Here is a 19,141-nt window from a genome sequence, read left to right as displayed (position 1 = left end):
GAGCATCACTTAGGACTATGGGCAAACGTTTCAAACACAGGACCTACTTTTACCCCCATCCTCCAACACAGGACCCCCTTTTCCTTTTTTAAGGGCGCAATCCTATCGAGATTAGGGATGTCAGAGAATTCCACCATGGATCTTGCTGAGTCCGAATGCCAGTGCATTCTGCCCCCCGAAATCCGTGGTGGAATGAAGCCCCTGCCCCCCCCCCACGAAAGGCACACGAAACGGAGCACTTACCTGCTGCCGTCTGTGCTGACTTGCGAATGGCGGCCACAGAGCGGCCGCCTTTCGCTTCCTCATCATAGCTGTGATAGGCTACATAAGTATTTACGTAGCATATCACGGCAAGCTAAAAAAAAACACACAGCGTACGCAAATGGCAGCGGCTATGGCAGCCGCCATTTGCGTTCCCTTTTTTTCGCTGTTTTAGTTTACGTAAATATTTACGTAAGCTATTATGGCGAAAAAAAGGGGGACGCAAATAGTGTAGTGGGCGCTATTTGCGTTCCTTTTTTCCCCCCGCCGTACTAGCTTACGTAAATATTTATGTAGGCTAAAACAGCAGGGGAAAAAAAGGAACGCAAATAGCGCCCACTACGCTATTTGTGTTCCCCTTTTTTTCGCCGTAATAGCTTATGTAAATATTTACGTAGGCTAAAACAGTGAAAAAAAGGGAATCCAAATGGCGGCTGCCATAGCTGCCGCCATTTGTGTATGCTGTTTTTTTTTTTCCTGCAGGCTGCCCAGCGGCCAGATGTCCGGCTGCAGGCTGCCCCGGCTGGCGGCTCCACGGAATCTCTGTGGAGCGGAGCTGGCCGGATTAGATTTCGGGGGGAGGTGCAGAGCACCTCCCCCCCCCGCGAATCACCCCATTGAAAAGGTAACTGACTTAGGTACATCCCTAATCGAGATAGGTGGCTGCCTCCAAACTCAAAGCTGACCGCCTATCCTAAGCAGGGCAGGAGAAGCATAGAGGGGATCGTTCTCCTGCCCTGCTTTTTTGGCTAGAGAGCCGATTGCGGCTGTCTAGCTGCAGGAGCATGGAGCGGGGAAGGAGGCTGTTATATGACACATTGGATGTGTCGTACAGCAGCTGCGCCCACCCCGCAGCTACGCCCTCCCTGCCCCCAGCCACACCCCTTTTCAGCCACTCTGCACTCCTCTTGCAAGTGCAGATGATGGGACTGCTCTGCACTGCCTCCGAGGCAGCACGGAAGTGGGGGGAGGTCGGTTCCCAGAAAATGGTGTATCCTATGGCTGTCTAGCAGCCATAGGATTGCTCTCTCCATGTATATATTTCTCCTTTCTATTGCATTTTCCCTCTCATTATCCTCCATTTCCTCCTCATGAAATCCTTCAATAATAAAAATAGGGTGGCAAGAGCACTGGTGCAACTCAACCTCACCTAGCTTGCGGCCTTGGCAGCCAAGTCTTTTTTTCTGATTTTAAGTGCAGGCGTTCAGATCTGGATCAAGAGCATACTGTTGAGGGTAAGGGGACTTTAACTCTTTGTCGTCTGTGTCCCAACATGGATTGGGGGCCTTGCACCTGCAATACATATTAGGGATGGGCGGATTACTTACCCCATTCCAGATGGGGGCATCTGCTGGTGGGGGGGAGGCGATCCGTCCCTCTCACTGGAATCCCTGGAATCCTCCCCGTCCCTCTCCCTCGAATCCCTGGAATCCTCCCCAGCCGGCTCCGCTCTGCGGCAAGTCCACGGAGCCACCGGCCAGGCCCGCCCACAGCAGGACTTCCATCTGCTGCTGGGCTGCAGCCGCAAATAACGTCCGGCATAGCAGGCACCATTTGCATCCCTGCTCTTTGCCATGACAGGCTATGTAAATGCTTATGTAGCCTATCACGGCTAAAGTAGGGAGGCAAATGGCGGCTGCAGGCCAGGGCAGCCATTTGCGACTGCAGACCGGGGCAGCAGACAGACCAGACCGGCCGACGCCATGTAAGGTCCGTCCCGGGAAAATTTCACGGGGTGGTGGGAGGGAATGCTCTGTTCCGCCACGGACTCCGGGGGGCCAGATTCCAAAGAATCCAGCCTCATTGGATTCTCTAACATCCCTAATATATATTGACAAAAAGTGACCCATTTGCTTTAAGTGATCATGATTTGACATTATACATTCCAAGCGTGGGGGACTCTGTCTAGATTGGGAAAACAGCAAGGGGAAAGGTTAAAACCTCCAAGCCTCCCTACAATCAAGGTTTTGATCCAGATCAGGAGCCCTGTGTTTGCTAAGGAAAAAGATAGGAAGAGATTAACGGCGCAATCCTATGCAGGTTTAGACAGAAAAAATTCCTACAACTCCCAGCATTCCCCAACCAGCATAGCTGTTGTTTGTTGAAAAAGAAACTAGAACAAGCTCCGTCCTAGGTGGAGGCAAGGAGAGAACTGGCTGGGAGAAGCCACAGAGGCCAAGACCAAGGCAAAAAGCCTGGTCACATATTCATTCCATCCAGTATGATGGATGCCACCTTGCACCAGATGGGAATAGTATGTTCTGTCATGGCCATCATATTTCAGGATGGAACAAGCTACCTTTATTCCAGAGAAAAACACTAGAAGAAAACACAAGGATATGCAATTATATGTCTAGATCGTGAGAAAAAGATCAAACTTTTCTAGAAAGCTTCTTAACCATTAGCTGTTCAAATTGGCATCTGCTGAGGACAACAAGATTGTGCTACTATAGCCTCCCCCAAACTGGTGCCCTTCAGATATTTTGGACTACAGCTTCCAGCATTCCTGACTGTTGGCCATGCTAGCTGGGGTTGCTGGGAGTTGAAGTCCAAAACATCTGCAGGCACCAAGTTGGGCAAGGCTGTGCTACCTCCCCCCCACCCAAGTTGCCATAAAATGTTTTGCCTCAGAGTATGCTCATAGGGTCCTCCCCAGGTGAAACCTCAGAGAAATATCAAAAGTAACCAAAATTCATAAGTGTTATTTTTTGGGTAAAGGATAAAAACATATTGATACAGATATGGTTTAACCATCACAGCCAGGTATTAAGTAGTGTCTGCTGTTCTGATAACATTTCTCCAGTGTTAAAAGTAATCCCGGGACATACACTGTCTTTTACATGATGGTTTTTAGGATATCTGGCCTCCCTTTTCATTGTCTCCTAGTTTTTTTTTACTTCCACATTGTTCTATTTTTATTTGCTGGGGGATTTTTTGTTTTGCCTCCTTACTCAAATGAAGACATGAAACAATACATGAGATGAACGAGTTTAATATTGACACAACTTACCTGAAATGGGAATAAACTCTCCTGAGAGTGTGGGTACCACTTTTAAAGCAAACACCTACATCCTCATCGAGTGACCTTCCCCCTTGCTTCTAGCCTGAGATTAGCCTCTGTCTGATCCCTCCTCCTTACACTTTGGCCTTTCAAGGAGTTAAGGGAGCTACAGGCAGGACATTCAGAAGGCAGGATATAAAATCCCCGGCATTTGCAGAGCTTGTCCTTAAATTATTACGTAACAAACTTGGAAATGGTAATATCCTGCTTCTTCAGGGGCTGGCCAGCTGCAGCATCACAAGTGTATGTTTTTGAGGAAATGGGTGTAGCCCTATGTCCTCCCTGGAAGTAGCACCTGGGGAGGAGAGAATCCTATGCCTTATAAAAGAGGGCAGCCCTGTGAAGTCAGGCAATAGGAAAGGAGCTAGAAAGAAACTAGTCCTGGCAAGTAAAATAGATCATTCTGTTGGGCTGCTATTACTAGTGCCATCCTTATCGAAGTATGTCTTTGGATTGTTTTTGCTGAGGACGCCAGATTATTTCATTTTGTAATTTAACTTACTGACTTTTGAGCCCAACGAATTGCAAGCTGTCCACAATTCCCAAAATGAAGTATTTGAAAATATGACCCTATGCGTAACAAGGGGCAGTATCCTATGGGAAGTACGAGAAGCTAGCAGATCCTTAACCAAATGGAAATAAGCTGAAACGCACTTCTTGAATAGGGCAGGTGTGGAGCTTGCAGAAAGAGGCTCCGATGACCCGTTCCTGACTGGGGAGCGAGTGTTTCCACTCATTTCTGGGGCTGCTTTAGCTAGTGCTAGCTTCCCATAGACCTAGTGGTGGGCCCTGCTGGTGGAACAGAAATAGCAGGGCATGGTAGTATAGGATACTGCCCATTGTTTCTGCATGCTTGCCTATCTAGTTCAGGACATTACCATTTCCAAGTTTGTTACGTAATAATTTTAAAAGTTTTGGGGGGAGGGGTTGGTCAATTTACTCGACATTTCAGGCATTAAGGATATGGTAGCACAGCTCGTGGAAATTAACTTCTCACTAATAGTGCTGATCTTAGGCTTCATTGAAATTTTACTCATTGGCTTCAACTTTAGCTTACCCAATTGGCCAATTCCTAGTATATAATGAAGATGTGTGAAACCAGTGGCTTATCTAGCCTAGTATCCCATTTCTAGATGGCAGATATTCCTGGTTATTCTTCAGTACTGCTATCTGTTTTTTGTCTTCTGCTTCTGACTTGCTCTATGGCCCTGAATCTTGGCTTGTTTCTCAACTCTGCCTCTTAGTAGATCCTGTAGTTTTGGTTTACTCTTTGATCTTGACCAGGAACAGAGAATGTGGGCCCTCCAGATGTTGTTTGACTACAACTCCCATTATCCCTTACCTTTGGCTATGCTGACTAGGGCTGATGGAAAGTGCAGTCTACCAACATCTGGAGGGCCACATATTCCCCACTGTTGGTCTTGACAGATCCCACAGCTCCTGGTTCCTGGCTCACCCCAGAATGCTGCACACAGCCCAGCCCCAACACTCCTGAAGCTGAACATAGCCCTAGGACAAAGTACTATTTGAGCTTTTTGCATGGATCTTTCTCATGCCAAATAGTTGCTTGAGAATACACAAGCAAATGAAGAAGCTTGCATAAGTATTAAGCAGCTAAAAAACACTTTAGGGTTGACTAAAATGAACAGAAACAAGCAGTCTGGCTTGCCATAGTGTTGTACTTTAACATCATACACAGATTTGAATGTAAAGGACACAATCACTGTTTCATGAAGTGAGGAGTCGGGGCACCTCTTTGTCGAAGTATAACAAGGTAGAATGTGTGGTAGGGCTTATCAGGTGTCCGCCTAATTACATGAAACCAAGGGAGATGACTGGCTGAATTCAGGAAGTAATCGAGGTTTTGTTGTGAGAGGCAATGATCCCAGCCACCTTAAAGGAGCTGGTTTTGTGTAGCTTGATGGGGCAAGCTTTCAAAGCAGTGATGCTCAAATATGTGGATATACCCACTCAAAATCAGAACTCACCTCAGGCAGCCCTCCCCCAGTAACAGCTTTTGTTTATACCCCACTCTTGTCCTCTTTGCCAGTGCTCCTTTCCAAAAGGCTAAAAAGACTTAACTTGAGTGAGTGGGAAAAAGGACGCAGCAGGTGCCCCCATCAACATGTGGCACATTTCTTTCCCACCTGGAAGCAGACTACAAGTCTACATCTCAGCTCCTGCTGACGTAGTCCTGTGGGGCTGCCTCCTTGGCAGCAAATCCAGGTCCCCAGTGGGAGAAAACTAGGGATGTTGGAGAAATCCCGCAATGGAATCAAATGAGATTGGATTTCTATGAATCCAACCCGTGGATTCCACAGCAGACCAGCTTTCCTGAGTCGCACAGATTCTGTGGGCCAGTTGTAAAATTCTCAAATTTTATGCAAATTTAGTCATAGAAAAATACATAAAATAAAAAACAGCCAAAATGTGCATTTTCCCCATAGGCTAAGGCATGAAAATGGGCATTTTCGTAGGATTTGTACGTTTTTGCAAGTGTGGATTTGCACAAAGTCAAAATTGCACAAATTCAGGAAATGGGAAAAAATCCAATTCCGCCGATGAGCAGACGATGGAACAAAAGGCGCCTAACAATCTTGCAATGTACGGATGGAACAGATTTTACAAAATTCATACATCCCTAGAGAAAACAGGGCTCATGGCTCAGTGGCAGAGCACAGGCTTTGCATACAGAAGGTCCCAGGTTCAATCCCTGGCAGCACCAGATAGAAATGGGAAGGATACTTCCTGAATCCCTAGAGACCCACTGCTAGACAGTATAGACGATGCTAAGCTAGACAGACCAATGATCTAATTTGGTATAAGGCCGCTTCCTATGCACTTATCTGTGGTTTGCACGGTTCTCTCTCAGAAATGGCTGAGGATCCCCTTTGAGCTTGATATAACTGCCTGTAGAATATTTAGGTTGCTTTCCCATTACAGTCCTTGAGCATTGTAGAGAAAGCACTTTTCCAAAATCAGCTGAACATAAGATTAAAAAAAGAGTTTCCACCCTGCACAATATAGCACTATATTATCCAGTAATATACTCTTCTGTATAGTTGCGATATTTTTATACTGTTTACTCAGATGTAAGTCCTATTCATCAGAGGTGATTCCCTTCCAATATTAAGTTATTTTGCTATATAAAAAAGAAAAAAAAACCTACAGGAAATTAGTACAGGCCACTGATCCTTACAAGAACAGAGACAATAAAGAGTAATTAAGACAGGCTCACTGATGGCAATTAACAGGCTATTAAACAATAACTCCACTGCTGGGAAGCAATAAAGGGAAGAATCTGCTAGGAAGAAAGTTTTAATTAAAGTTACAAGAGCCCTGAAAAATCCTTGACAGCACATTTACTGTGCACAATAGACAGTTCACTGTTGGGACTGCAATTGCATTTTAAGTTTTGGGAGTCACAAATCAGGTCTGAAAAATATGGCACCACAACACAGAAAACATTTCAATACAGTGAATTGTATCACCTGGATTCCCCATGGAAAGTGAGCGAAGAATGGTAATTCCAGAGAAAAAAGCTAGTATGGAAACAATTTTAGTCCCATTTTTAAAATCTATTTTGTTCCATCAAGATTTTGTGACAGAAGAGTTGCCTATGTTGCTTTAACAATACTATATTTCTGGCAGCCCAGGGGAACTACAGAGCCAGCTTCTCTCATAAGCTGCACTGCAAACTTGGGGGAATGGAATGGCTGCTTTAAAAATGTGAAGGACGCTGGTTCCAGGGTCTGGTCTCAATGCACATGATGTAGCAAGCTTGCTGAATGGGAGCAGGTCAGTGTCTGGAGGAGTAAGCATGTACCCTAGAAACCTTATGTATTGTACCTTGAGTTCCATTATGGAAGAAAGGCAGGATATAAATGAAACAAATCCCTACACGCCCCTACATTTATTACGTGTAGCCATGTTATTCAATTGTACAGAGTAATCCTTTACCTTATCCCAGTAGATGTGCACATCCTCTTTACATCCAGCGTACTAGAATGAGACTTCTGCAGTGTCTAGTCTTTGGTCAGACAATAACACCTATGAGGCTCAGAGAAAAGCAGGGATGAATTCGTGTGTGTGTGTGTGTGTGTGTGTGTGTGTGAGAGAGAGAGAGAGAGAGAGAGACAAGAGCTCATCACAAGCCCAGAGTTGCTTTACATATATCTAGAAACTTTCTTCAGAGAAGTCAGTTTTGCTAATCTACTATCTTGCTTTTCATGTTCCTCTCAAACCTCTAAACACCTTGGAACATAAGAACAGATTCTGTAAAGTAAAGAAAATGATTCATACCTATTTTGTCCCATGGGCAAAAAAAAAAAAAAACACCTTGATTTTTTATTTTATTTAAGAAAGGTTATTTCTTTTCCTCAAAACAGCAGTTAATGTATTTGGGTATATAACCTGCAGAAGTACACTGTCCCAACATCTTATCTGTATTCCCTATGGAGAACAAATATTTTAAAATTATTACTTGTTTAATGGTATGTTGACATTTTTTAAAATATCAAATACTTTGAATATTATTGAAGTGTTTCCCCATTGCATAGTTTCCAAGTATTCAATGCAACATCCTAAGCAGGTTGTTGTGATTTGCAGATGTAGTTCTTGCACCCTCTTACTCTCCAAAGAGTAAATATTATTGATAATGTTATATGCTAATGATAACACATTACTTCTAAATTAAAAAGCAAGACTGTTTTTCTCACTGAAATGTCCCCAACCAATCCTCATCTAGCATACTTCTGGACTGACATCTAGCAAAAATTAATGACTAATGTGAAACATTTTTGAACTGTTTAAGTGTAATGTTAAATAGAAACCTCTTTGCATAGAAAGAATTGGGAGCAACTGCAGTTATGAGTGGTGTACAGTTTACAAATGTAAAACATGACTTAAACAGGAAAAGTAGTATTTTACTATATTGCTGGAATCTGTAAATTCAAAAACTTACAAAATCTCTATTCAATTCTTTATCATTTTACATTTCTTTTTCAAATAAATCTTATACCCTAACCAGGTATATCTAGAAACAAGTGAGAAGCCATTAAAATATCCTTTAGGTGCTCTTCTGTGATTACAAAAGTGCAAGTTAACTTTTATTTCGGAAACTAGGTTTTTCCTTTACTGTAGCCCTACACTGAGGACACAGAACCTACACACAGTGGGAAATTGGGGTAATTCCTACTGGTCTGACAACCTGCCTAATGTCTGTGTCCTGACAAAGTTCCAATATGGGTCCATTGTGCAATGGACCCCTTGCAAATTAAGGACTAGAGACCATGTGGATTAAGCCCTACTACCCATGTCTACATGCCTAACAGCTCCACATTCAGATGCCATTTGAAACATGGACATGAGGCAGGTCTATGGGTGGGGCCACTCTGGCAGGGCCAACCAGCATTTCCCTGATTCATTATTCTGCATAGCTGTTGTGTTGTCTACATATGCCTTCAGGTGCTGTAATTGTTAGCAGTCAGTGCCAAAAGACAAGTGAGCCGGCAAACACTGTAAGCTGGGGACAATGGAGCACAAGGGCCTAAGGAAGCCTTCCACAGGACGATGTACTCCAGGTACCCTAGCTATACATAAAACCATCCCTAATTCTCAAAGAAACATGCCTGTACTCCACCTTCTCCCTCTGTAATATCTCACTATGCTGTACCTTCTTATCTAAAATATACATCTGTAATTCACAAATATACCTCTATTATTCACAAATATACAGTTCATTTGCAACCAAAGTAGCCATAAATAAAACCTTTTTTATTCTTTGATGTAATTTACAAGCTACCAGGTACCATGTATTTTACACTGGTCACTTTAAAATTGATGCAGTCACAGAATGGCCCAGACTGAACAGAAAGCTGTTGATGATCTTAGGATAAAAGCAAAGTAATACTGTAACAGGTAAGTGGCAAAAAAGCAGGTTTGCCATAATAAATCAGATTTGTAATGTTGCGTGAGTTCTGGCTGATAACAAAACTGAGTGCCATGCAATTCTCAGCATTATTACCTGCAGTCTGGTTAATGTCTGTACAGTCCTCTTTCTTATCTTGCAGTTATTAAAATGAAAGAGTTAAAAACTATAGCAGCAACAAGCAAACCCTGTGGCAGGAAGGCAAGGGTTAAAGAACTAAAAAAAAGTTTATACAGTGTGCTTAAGGAAGGTCTTCAGAGTTTATCTTCCATCAGCTGGAGTTCGACTGAGTGACAACATGATTCGGGCAAATCGTTCACACAGTTCATGGGTGGAATATGAAGGTAACTTTGGTGGGTCATTGAAACCTTTAATTTCTGTAGAACAATCTAGCAATTTTGGCAGGAAGTCCGTCAGCTTTTCTTGCAAGTTAGCTGTAAATAAGACAAAACATTTTATTTATTTATAATTGGCCAAGTGGACTTGCGTATTTGTGTGTAGTGTGTGAATGCACCTTTTGGGTTTGTGGGCAATAAAAAAGGAAAAGAAATCTGCAGTGAAAAAGGCAAATTCCACGTTGGGGATCATTAGGAACGGAATTGAAAATAATATTGCCAATATCATAATGCCCTTATACAAATCTATGGTATGGCCACATCTGGAATACTTTATACGATTTCTGGTACTGTAGAGTTGGGAAAGGTGAAGAAAAGGGCAACTAAAATGCTAAAGCAGCTGGAACAACTCTCCTATGAGGAAAAGTTACCATGTTGGGGGGGTTAGCTTAGAAAAAAGGGGATTAAGGGGAGAGGGGGACACAAAAGAGGTGTATAAAATTATGCATGGTGTGGAGAAAGCGGATAGGGAGAAAAACTAGAACTTGAGGTAATTGAATAAATGGGGTGGTGGGAGATTCAGAATGGATAAAAGGAAGTACTTCTTCACATAATACATAGTTAACCTATGGAATTCCCAGCCCAAGATGTAGTGTTGGTCACCAATGTTATGGCTTTGGGGGGGGGGGTGTTGTACAAATTCATCGAAGGTAAGGCTATTGATGGCCATATATTACCCTCAGCATCAGGGGTAGTATGCCTCTGAACACCAGTTGCTGGCGAACACAAGTTGTGTGTGGGGGGGTGCTGTGGGCTTCCCAAAGGTATCTGTGGGGACAGAATGCTGGACCAGATAGGCCTTTGGCCTGACCCAGCATGGCTCATTTTACGTTTACCATCTTAACTATATTTATTCCTAACCAACAACAGCAAAAAAAAAAGGCTTACTAGAACTCTAGGATTCACAAGTGATTCTAGTTATTGCTGGATAGATATTTCAAATCAGACTCAAATTAGACTACTCTTTTCTGAAGGTCTCAGAGATTACAGCCTCAAGGTCTTACTGCTTAATTTTGGATTTAGAATAGGATGCCCCTCATATGTACATGTAGCAGAGCTGCTTTTCTGTGATGTGAGCTCATGTGGTTGGGGGGACTGGTGTGAATGAGGGGCAAATGGTGAGAGCCTTTTCTATTTAAAGAGAACCCTTCTGGGAGGCACAGTGCTGACTGTGTGGTAAAGAACCATGTGATAGGCTCCATGCATGTGGCTGCATCATTCACACCCAGCCCCCAACTGGGGAGGACGTGCTAATGTCACAAGCTAATCAAAACTTCATAAAGGTAATAATATAGGCTTTGGGCTGCAATATGGAAAACACAGTTGAAGAATAGATACAAATGTAGTTAGTGTGGTTACACCCAAGGTAAACAACTTGATGACTATATGCAACAGCTATCTCACAGAGGACTTGATGGCAATGACATTAAAATCAATCAACATGCATGGCTTTTTTATGGTTATGAATTATCTATCTAGATTTTTAAATTTTATGTCATAAAATGTGTTTATGTACACTTGATTTCAACAACTAATCTTCCATTGCCCCATGTATCAACTTCATTGATATAGGCATTACTACCTGAAGTGGACAAGTCCTCACTTTGCATTTCGAATGATATATGAAAATACAGGAAATGGAACTTATTCAGACTTTCTGTTTTAAATCATCTCATTACTGTATGTATAAAAGCAACAGTACAATGAAAAAATAACTTACGCTCCATTTCTTGTCCAAGATATGAACACCATCGGTTTCTCATATCTTCTACAGCAACAATATCCTTTTCCTCAGTTTCATCCACTAGCAACAATGGCAGACATGGGACAATAAGCTCATTCATAATTTCGAGCCCTTTATTTACTTCTTGATCATCTCCAGATTCAAACTGTGCAGCAGCACACTCATTTAACTTCTTCATGCAACATCAAGAGAAAATTTGAAAAAAATATTAGCATTCACACTGTGTCCAAATCAAGCCAATTTTTCAACTGAATTTCAATTTTTCTAAAAGTACAAGCTACTTGTCCAAACAATTGAGAACCAGGGACACCATACATAACCAAGGTCTTTTCTATAGCCTAACTGGAAATATAATGTGATTGCTTATGTTAAAAGGTTTTCTTATCAGCTTAGTATTCCAACTAGAGAGGCCATAGGCAAAAGAGGACAAGACTCCTGAACCTTTGATAGTTGTGTAGAAGAGGGAATTTCAGATGTACTTTGTCATGGAAGCTACACCTGCTGAAAATCCCTCTTCTGCACAGCTATTGAAGGTGTAGGAGCCCTGCCCAGTTTTGCATCTGGCCAACCTAATTTCAATTAAGGCTGTCTGGGTGTGATAGAATCTGGACAGCAATTGCTTTAAGCAAGCTAGCAATAATAGTTAGGCCCAGCTTCACTCAGAAAGCCCTATCCTGGCAAATAATCATATGAATTGGCTCTGAATCCTCTCAAATATCTTTTATTGTAATAGTTCCTCAAACTAAGTTCTTACTCTTTTCAGGTCACTTGCTACAGGCTCTTTTCAAGTCCCTTGCTACTTCATTTCACATTGTGTCTGTCCTTTGTCAGTATCACAAGGTAATTCACTTGTATTTGTTCCTTGTTACAATTGGTTTTGTTAAGCCATATAGCACCAAAGCTGCTCACCACTGTGAATGTGCCCCACTTGCTCTCTAAGAAATAAGCAGTACAAGATGCACATTGAGTATGTGCTGAAGTATGATACATTGTAATAACTGTAAGAGTGAAACCATTCTTAGCTACAGACTTGAGAATAAATGGTATGGTGGTATTAAGATAAGATGCGCTTTTAAAGTAAGTTAAACTTTTACTCAAACTGAAATGTTGTACGCTATTTGAATCACGATATAACAATGCTGGCAGTATCAGAAAGGTGTTTTAAGGATCATACTTACTAGCAAACATTCTCTTCTATAATGGGACATCAGTTCTTCATCATGCCCTCTATACAAGCCTTTTGAAGAGAGTTCTTTGTTCTTATGATAAGCACAGATAAGGTACAGCAAGGCTTCCTTAAAACTAGAACACAGATTAAGGAAACAAAACATGTTTTCAAAGCACTAGCAAAGTCAGATACGTATGGCGTCCTGATGACAATGATTTTCGATGGAACTAGAACCTAACCCCTCTGCTTTACAAAGCAACACTCATCAGGTAGCCACAGAAACTGACACAGAGGCTCATGACTCGCCCTCAGCCATGTAGCCCAGTATACCAATACTGTAATTCTAAATGAAAACTTACCCTTTTCCCCTAATAAGATACGTAGGGCACAATCCTATGCATGTTTAGACATAAAACAAGTTCTAAACTCCCAGCATTCCCCAGGTAGCCATGCTGCATTGGTCCCTTACTAAAACACAAAACAATAATTTTGCCTTCTACTAACTAACTAGATAACCAAAACACAACATCTGTGAGACGACTGACAGAAAAAGAACAGTAACTTTCATGAAGTTTATTATATGCAAGGCCTGTTCCTGTTTAATTCTGCCTGTAAATCTACTGAAGTGGAGGAATGAAGTGGCATGGCATTTTCTGTAAGTGATCAGGACTGCCCAGTTGTGTCAAACCACCTCTTTGCTCCTGACTGTAGAAGAGCCTTTTGAGACCTGCAAGCGCAGGGTTAGTGCTCACTTGCAGGCTAGGTCTTCCATCCCTCCATCCTTCTTCCAGAACAGAGCACATTGGACCTAAGACAAGGATAATCCAGACCTAAGATAATTTGGTTCCAGATATCCAGTCACTTCTATACAATTTATATACAGTACCCATCAATATTTTAACGTTAGTAATCACATTTTCTGGAGTTAAAATCGCTGGAAGAAACATTAAAAATCTCAGATATGCAGATGATACCACTTTGATGGCTGAAAGTAAGGAGGAACTGAAGAACGTTATGACGAAGGTGAAAGAAGAAAGTGCAAAAGCTGCAAAAGTGCAAAAAAAACCAAGATTATGGCAACCAGCTTGATTGATAACTGGCAAATAGAGGGAGAAAACGTGGAGGCAGTGACAGACTTTGTCTTTCTAGGCACAAAGATGACTGCAGACGCTGACTGCAGCCAGGAAATCAGAAGACGTTTACTTCTTGGGAGGACAGCAATGACAAATCTTGATAAAATAGTGAAGAGCAGAGACATCACACTGACAGCAAAGGTCCGCATAGTTCAAGCAATGGTATTCCCCGTAGTAACCTATGGCTGTGAGAGCTGGACCATAAAGACGGCTGAGCGAAGGAAGATTAGGGATGTACGAAAGTCACTTACCTTTTCGAAGGGTGACATTCGCGGTGGGGGGGAGGCGCTCCGGCCCTCCCCCCAAAATTCTCTCTGTCCGGCTCCGCGCTGCGGAGATTCCGCAGAGCTGCTGGCCGGGGCCGCCCTCAGCCAGACATCCGGCTGCTGGGCAGCCTGCAGGGACACAAATGGCGGCTGCCATAGCCACCACCATTTGTATCCCTGTATTTTGTTGTGATAGGCTATGTAAATATTTACATAGCCTATCACGGCAAAACAACAACAACAACAACACAGCAAACGCAAATGGCGGCAGCTACAACTGCCATTTGCGTTCCCCCCCCTTTTTTTTTGCCGTGATAGGTTACGTAAATATTTACATAGCCTATTATGGGGGGGGGGGAAGGGGAACACAAATAGCGGCCACTACACCATTTGCGCCCCTCTTTTGTCGTAATAGGCTACGTAAATATTTACATAGCCTATCACACGGCAAAAAAAAGGGAACGCAAATGGCAGCCGCCGTTTTGCGTTCCCTTAGTTGTGCCGTGATAGGGTACGTAAATACTTATGTAGCCTATCACAGCTTCCACAGGGACGCAAATGGCGTCCCTGGGTTAGCCATGATAGGCTACGTAAGTATTTACATAGCCTATCACAGCTATATGGAAGAAGCGAATGGCGGCGCAATGCAGCGCGGACGGCAGCAGGTAGGTGCTCCGTTCCGGGCCCATTTCGCGGGGTGGGGGGCTTCATTCCGCCACGAATTTCAGGGGGCCGGATGTACTGGGGCATCATTCCGCCACGGATTTTGGGGGGCAGAATGCACTGGCATTCGGCCTCACCGAGATCTGTGGCGGAATTCTGTGACATCCCTAAGGAAGATAGATGCTTTTGAACTGTGGTGTTGTAGGAAAATTCTGAGAGTGCCTTGGACTGCAAGAAGATCAAACCAGTCCATACTCCAGGAAATCAAGCCAGACTGCTCACTTGAGGGAAGGATATTAAAGGCAAAACTGAAGTACTTTGGCCACATTATGAGACATAATTACTTTGGCCACATAATGAGGACACCCTGGAGAAAATGCTGATGCTAGGGAAAGTGGAAGGCAAAGGGAAGAGGGGCCGACCAAGGACAAGATGGATGGATGATATTCTGGAGGTGACGGACTCGACCTTGGGGGAGCTGGGGGTGGCGACGGCCGACAGGAAGCTCTGGAGTGGGCTGGTCCATGAAGTCACGAGGAGTCGGAAGCGACTGAACGAATAAACAACAAATCACATTTTCTAAGGAAAAGAATATTGTAGACTGTGCAACTAAGGGCGCAATCTTATGGGGATAGGCAGCTGCCTCTGAACTCAGAGGTGACCACCTATCCAATGCAGGGCAGGAGAAGCACCGAGGGGATTGTTCCCTCCATGCTTCTCCTGCCCTGCATTTTTGATTTTGGCTGTCTAGCCATGGGAAGGCAGAGCAGGCTGCTGGACGGCACATTTGGCTGCACTCCATTCGTCTTCTGAGTGCAGAGCTGTTCCGCACTGCCTGTGGGGCAGCGCAGAAAGGGTAAGAAGGTTGGTTCTCCAGGAACCACCCTCAGAGCACAGGCTCCAAGGTCGGTTCCCAGAAAACCACATATCCTATGGCTGTCTAGCTGCTGACTAGTGGCCATAGGATTGTTCCCTAAGAGACCTCTCCTATGGCCCTAGACAGCATCTGGGCGGCCATAGGATAGTTCGGATTCCTGCATCCGAGGTCGGACAGAGCACTCCGACCTTGGACCCAGGAGTCCGAGCTCCCTGCCCCTTCCACTCCCTGCTGGCATGGTTCTCTCTGTGCCAGCTGCCTCTCCAAGCTTAAAAAGTTGACCTCAGAGAGAATGGAAAGGGGGCGGGGTTTTCTGGGTGAGGAGGGGACCGGGGAAGTGGGGATACAAGCTATCCCCAGCCTTCCTTCCTCTCACTCCACAGAGTCCTAGCTAGACAGGCAAAAACACCCATCTAGCAAAAATGCAGACTGGGAAAAGCTTGGAGGTGACGATTCAAGGTGGAGATGGAAATCTCCGAACCAAGTTCGGAGGCTGACGGGCATCTGGGTAGGATCCGGACTGGATTGCATTCTAGGTAGAGAATTTCAAAGTGTCCCATCCAGTCACCCTCACATGCTCCCATCATTATTGATTACTCCCTGTTGTCTGTGTATGCTATATCCACATACATTTCAAATGCTCTACAGTACTTATTTTATTAGTCTTAAGAGGTGACTTGTGGATTCTCTTACTTCTTCTTTTGAAAGAGCTCCAATCCTACCATGAGATACGCAGTTGTCTCTCTGAAGTTTCTGTACTCTTGGTGCCACCACTGCATGTAAAAGGAGAAAATGTGATTTTTTTTTTTTATTGAAGGAATATTGAAACACAAAACTTTACTCCTGTCAGTTCAAGATTAGTTTTGCAAATGCCTCCTTTAGATTGTCACATATATGGGAAAACGTCCTATAACTCTTGGTACGGAAATGCAACATTTCTTGGATTGTTCAGTGCACCCTGCCTACTGACTTTGACTTTTGTTCCCTTTTGTCATTGCTGTGTAATCACTGCCTATCATATGACACTGCTCACAAGCAAAATTAAATCTAAATGATGGAAATCCAGGCAAGTGCAAATTCCCCTGAAAATTCACAGCATCTGACCACAAGTTCATTTGCTGGTGTTTTTCAGGGCTTGCTTTCTCTGATGGATTATAAAATATAATTTATTTTACTTTACAATATGTAAGACAAAATGTTTCAGACATAAAATACTAGCCTCATAATCTTCCATACTGACTTCATCTGGCTTTATCATTTCAATTTTGGCTTGAGCCACTTTCATAATGTTGCGGCACCTTAAGAAGAAAAAAGGGGGAAAAAGGCACTGTAAATTAAAAAAAAAAACATTTTGTAATCACTTCAGAGGAAGAACATGACCTTTCTGGGGGTTGTAGCAGTTTTTCCAGACAAAGCAGTAATGGCCACTTTCCAGAGACCTCCTTCACATAGGCCTACCAACTCCTGAAACTTTGTTTTTTAAATAGCAGCATTTCATATAATGTTCAAACCGATTTTTGACCATTTATGGGCTTCATGCAGAAGGGAAGGGAGATGGGAAGTTGCAGGGGGCTGCTGTTCCAAAGAAACTGATGCCCCCCCTTTCTTTTCAGAGTAGGTTTTATGGAAAAAAGAAAAAGGGATTTCAACCTAGATCTTTCATGTCTTCTTAGGTAAGAGACCTGCTCGATGAGCATCAGCAAGTGAGTGGCCAGACACTGATTATGCAATATTAAATTAGTGCTGGCAGATTTCATTTATATGGCTTGACATTGTGAACTAGCCTAATGCATTGCCTGAAACTAATGCTACAAGAATGGCTGAGCCTCAGATGAACTCTTCTTGTATTACAATAGGAATGGGAATGATATGCTGACTGTTTTTCATGGTTATGAAATTCTAGCCTCGGACAACTTTACCTGCTTAACAGATGTTTATGGCACTGATAGCCACTGTAGCCCCCCCCCCCCCCCAGCACACATAAACAGGTTTGTGTCTAAGGAATGCATAGAACCCCTCATGTTGTTATTGTTTTTACACCTTCTCCAAATCTGTTTGATTCTGCACTATCCTATTTCACTATTTTTATTCTCTTAGTTCATTTTTCTTACATTTCCTTAATTATTTCATTTTTGGTACCCATCCCTCATTTTAGGGTCCTTCATCCTGAAGTGTTTCTTATTATAAAGGGCATAGCCAGACTTAGAATAGATTTAAATCATCAGTATCTGTGATCACAAACAGCAAAAGCTATTATGTTTAGTGATCTAGATGAGGGTGCAGATCTGAACTTAAATGTACATATTGTATCATATGAGCTCTCCACCCCCGTGAGCTTCCCTTTGATGAAGTCGTAATGCTTGCAGTTATAATTAAGTGTCACAAGGGGGGGCTAAAGCACTATTTCTAAATATTATCTTCTTAAAACAAGGGGATGTTCTTTGGGAAAACGGTGATTGTTCAGGTTTGTTCAGAAATCTCTAGTTCTGTGGCAGGTAAATACAGTATGCTGATGCCAATAAACAACACCTGGAGTGTACCACCATGTGAAAGTGTCTTTGGATAAAGAGAGCTGCTTTAGAATAGGGGAAGAGGCAATTTCTACTACAGGAGTGGAGAGATTTTTGTAGGCTTGGGTACTCATGCTATTTTCTCAAGTCTCAATAAATCCACTTGCCATGGTGAAGCTGGCACTGCGTTCTGGTTAGCATGACCCATCACTAGCCACACAGGGCCAAACTAGGAAACCCCACCACCACCCAGACACTACGCTTCCTGCTCCAGAGCAGAAAAAGGCACACGAGAGATTGGACACTATTGACTAAACGTGCTGGAAGTGCCTCTGTGCAGTGGCACCAAACCAGTTGCTCTCCCAGCCACCTTTCCCACTGGGAAAGGCGGGCAGGGGAGGATGCTGCATGGCACTGGACGGAGAGCAGGCAGATGCATGATCCTGCTCAGGGGCACTTGGGCGCCTCTGACCACCATCGTGCAAGTGGCTGCTCTCACTACCATCCTTTCCTGCTGGGAAAGGCTGGCATGGGAAGGAGGTGCTCAGGGTATCTCTGACCATTGTGGCCCAACATGCTGCTCTCCTACCAGCCTTTCTGTTGGGAAACGTCAGAGTGGGGCGGGGGTGGGGACTTACCCAGAGGTGCAATTACAATGTTTAGCTTGGCCAGCAAGGCTGCTTGCAGCCTGTGGATTGTGCTCCCTGATCTAGTGAATTCTTTGCTTCTTTTGGTCTCTAAATGGCCATACTAGACCACTGTAGAGCTCAGTGACTCTTCTTTAATGCTAGAAGTGTTCATCCCCATATGCCACACTTGCTGAAGGAAAGAAGTAGATTCCTTGAGCGAGTGCCAGTGCTGATGTCTGCAATACCACAGCAAAAGTACTGCTGGCTATCTATAGGACTTCTTCATTAGTTGGTATCGAGCTCCTGAAGTCTACATTTTAAAAGGCTTAGAAATTGAAATAATCCATTCACAAATGGGCACACCATAGCAGAAAAAACAACAGCTAGAAACCACTGACATTGGTACAAGTCTGTTAGAAAAAATTATTGTTACAGAATAATCATAGGAAAAAAGAATTATGAAGAAGGAAAAGAACACATGCTAAAGCAAAGTAAAGTTTTGTTT

General features: G+C 43.4%; 1 protein-coding gene across 4 annotated transcripts in view; it reads right to left on the bottom strand.

Moving 5' to 3' along the window:
* Positions 1 to 6,629: 6,629 nt before the first annotated feature.
* USP25 (ubiquitin specific peptidase 25) overlaps positions 6,630 to 19,141 on the bottom strand; it is an 86,832-nt gene continuing 74,320 nt past the window's right edge. For 2 of the 4 annotated variants that reach the window (XM_084843524.1, XM_084843523.1), the window contains 5 exons: positions 16,717 to 16,795; positions 16,191 to 16,270; positions 12,569 to 12,692; positions 11,367 to 11,562; positions 6,630 to 9,685 (listed from right to left, as the gene is read on the bottom strand). In XM_084843524.1, the coding sequence (XP_084699650.1) occupies positions 9,513 to 9,685; positions 11,367 to 11,562; positions 12,569 to 12,692; positions 16,191 to 16,270; positions 16,717 to 16,795 (652 nt within the window). In that variant the 3' untranslated portion in view covers positions 6,630 to 9,512. The remainder of the gene's footprint in view (positions 9,686 to 11,366; positions 11,563 to 12,568; positions 12,693 to 16,190; positions 16,271 to 16,716; positions 16,796 to 19,141) is intronic. The other 2 variants (XM_084843525.1, XM_084843522.1) reach the window with 1 other exon arrangement.

This window comes from Heloderma suspectum, chromosome 3 (genome assembly GCF_057233095.1).
Source record: "Heloderma suspectum isolate Gila_16-S chromosome 3, 16-S_ref, whole genome shotgun sequence".
Taxonomy (NCBI): Eukaryota; Metazoa; Chordata; class Lepidosauria; order Squamata; family Helodermatidae; genus Heloderma; species Heloderma suspectum.
The sequence above is the reverse complement of the archived record's forward strand: the minus strand, read 5'-3'. Positions and strand labels throughout refer to the sequence as shown.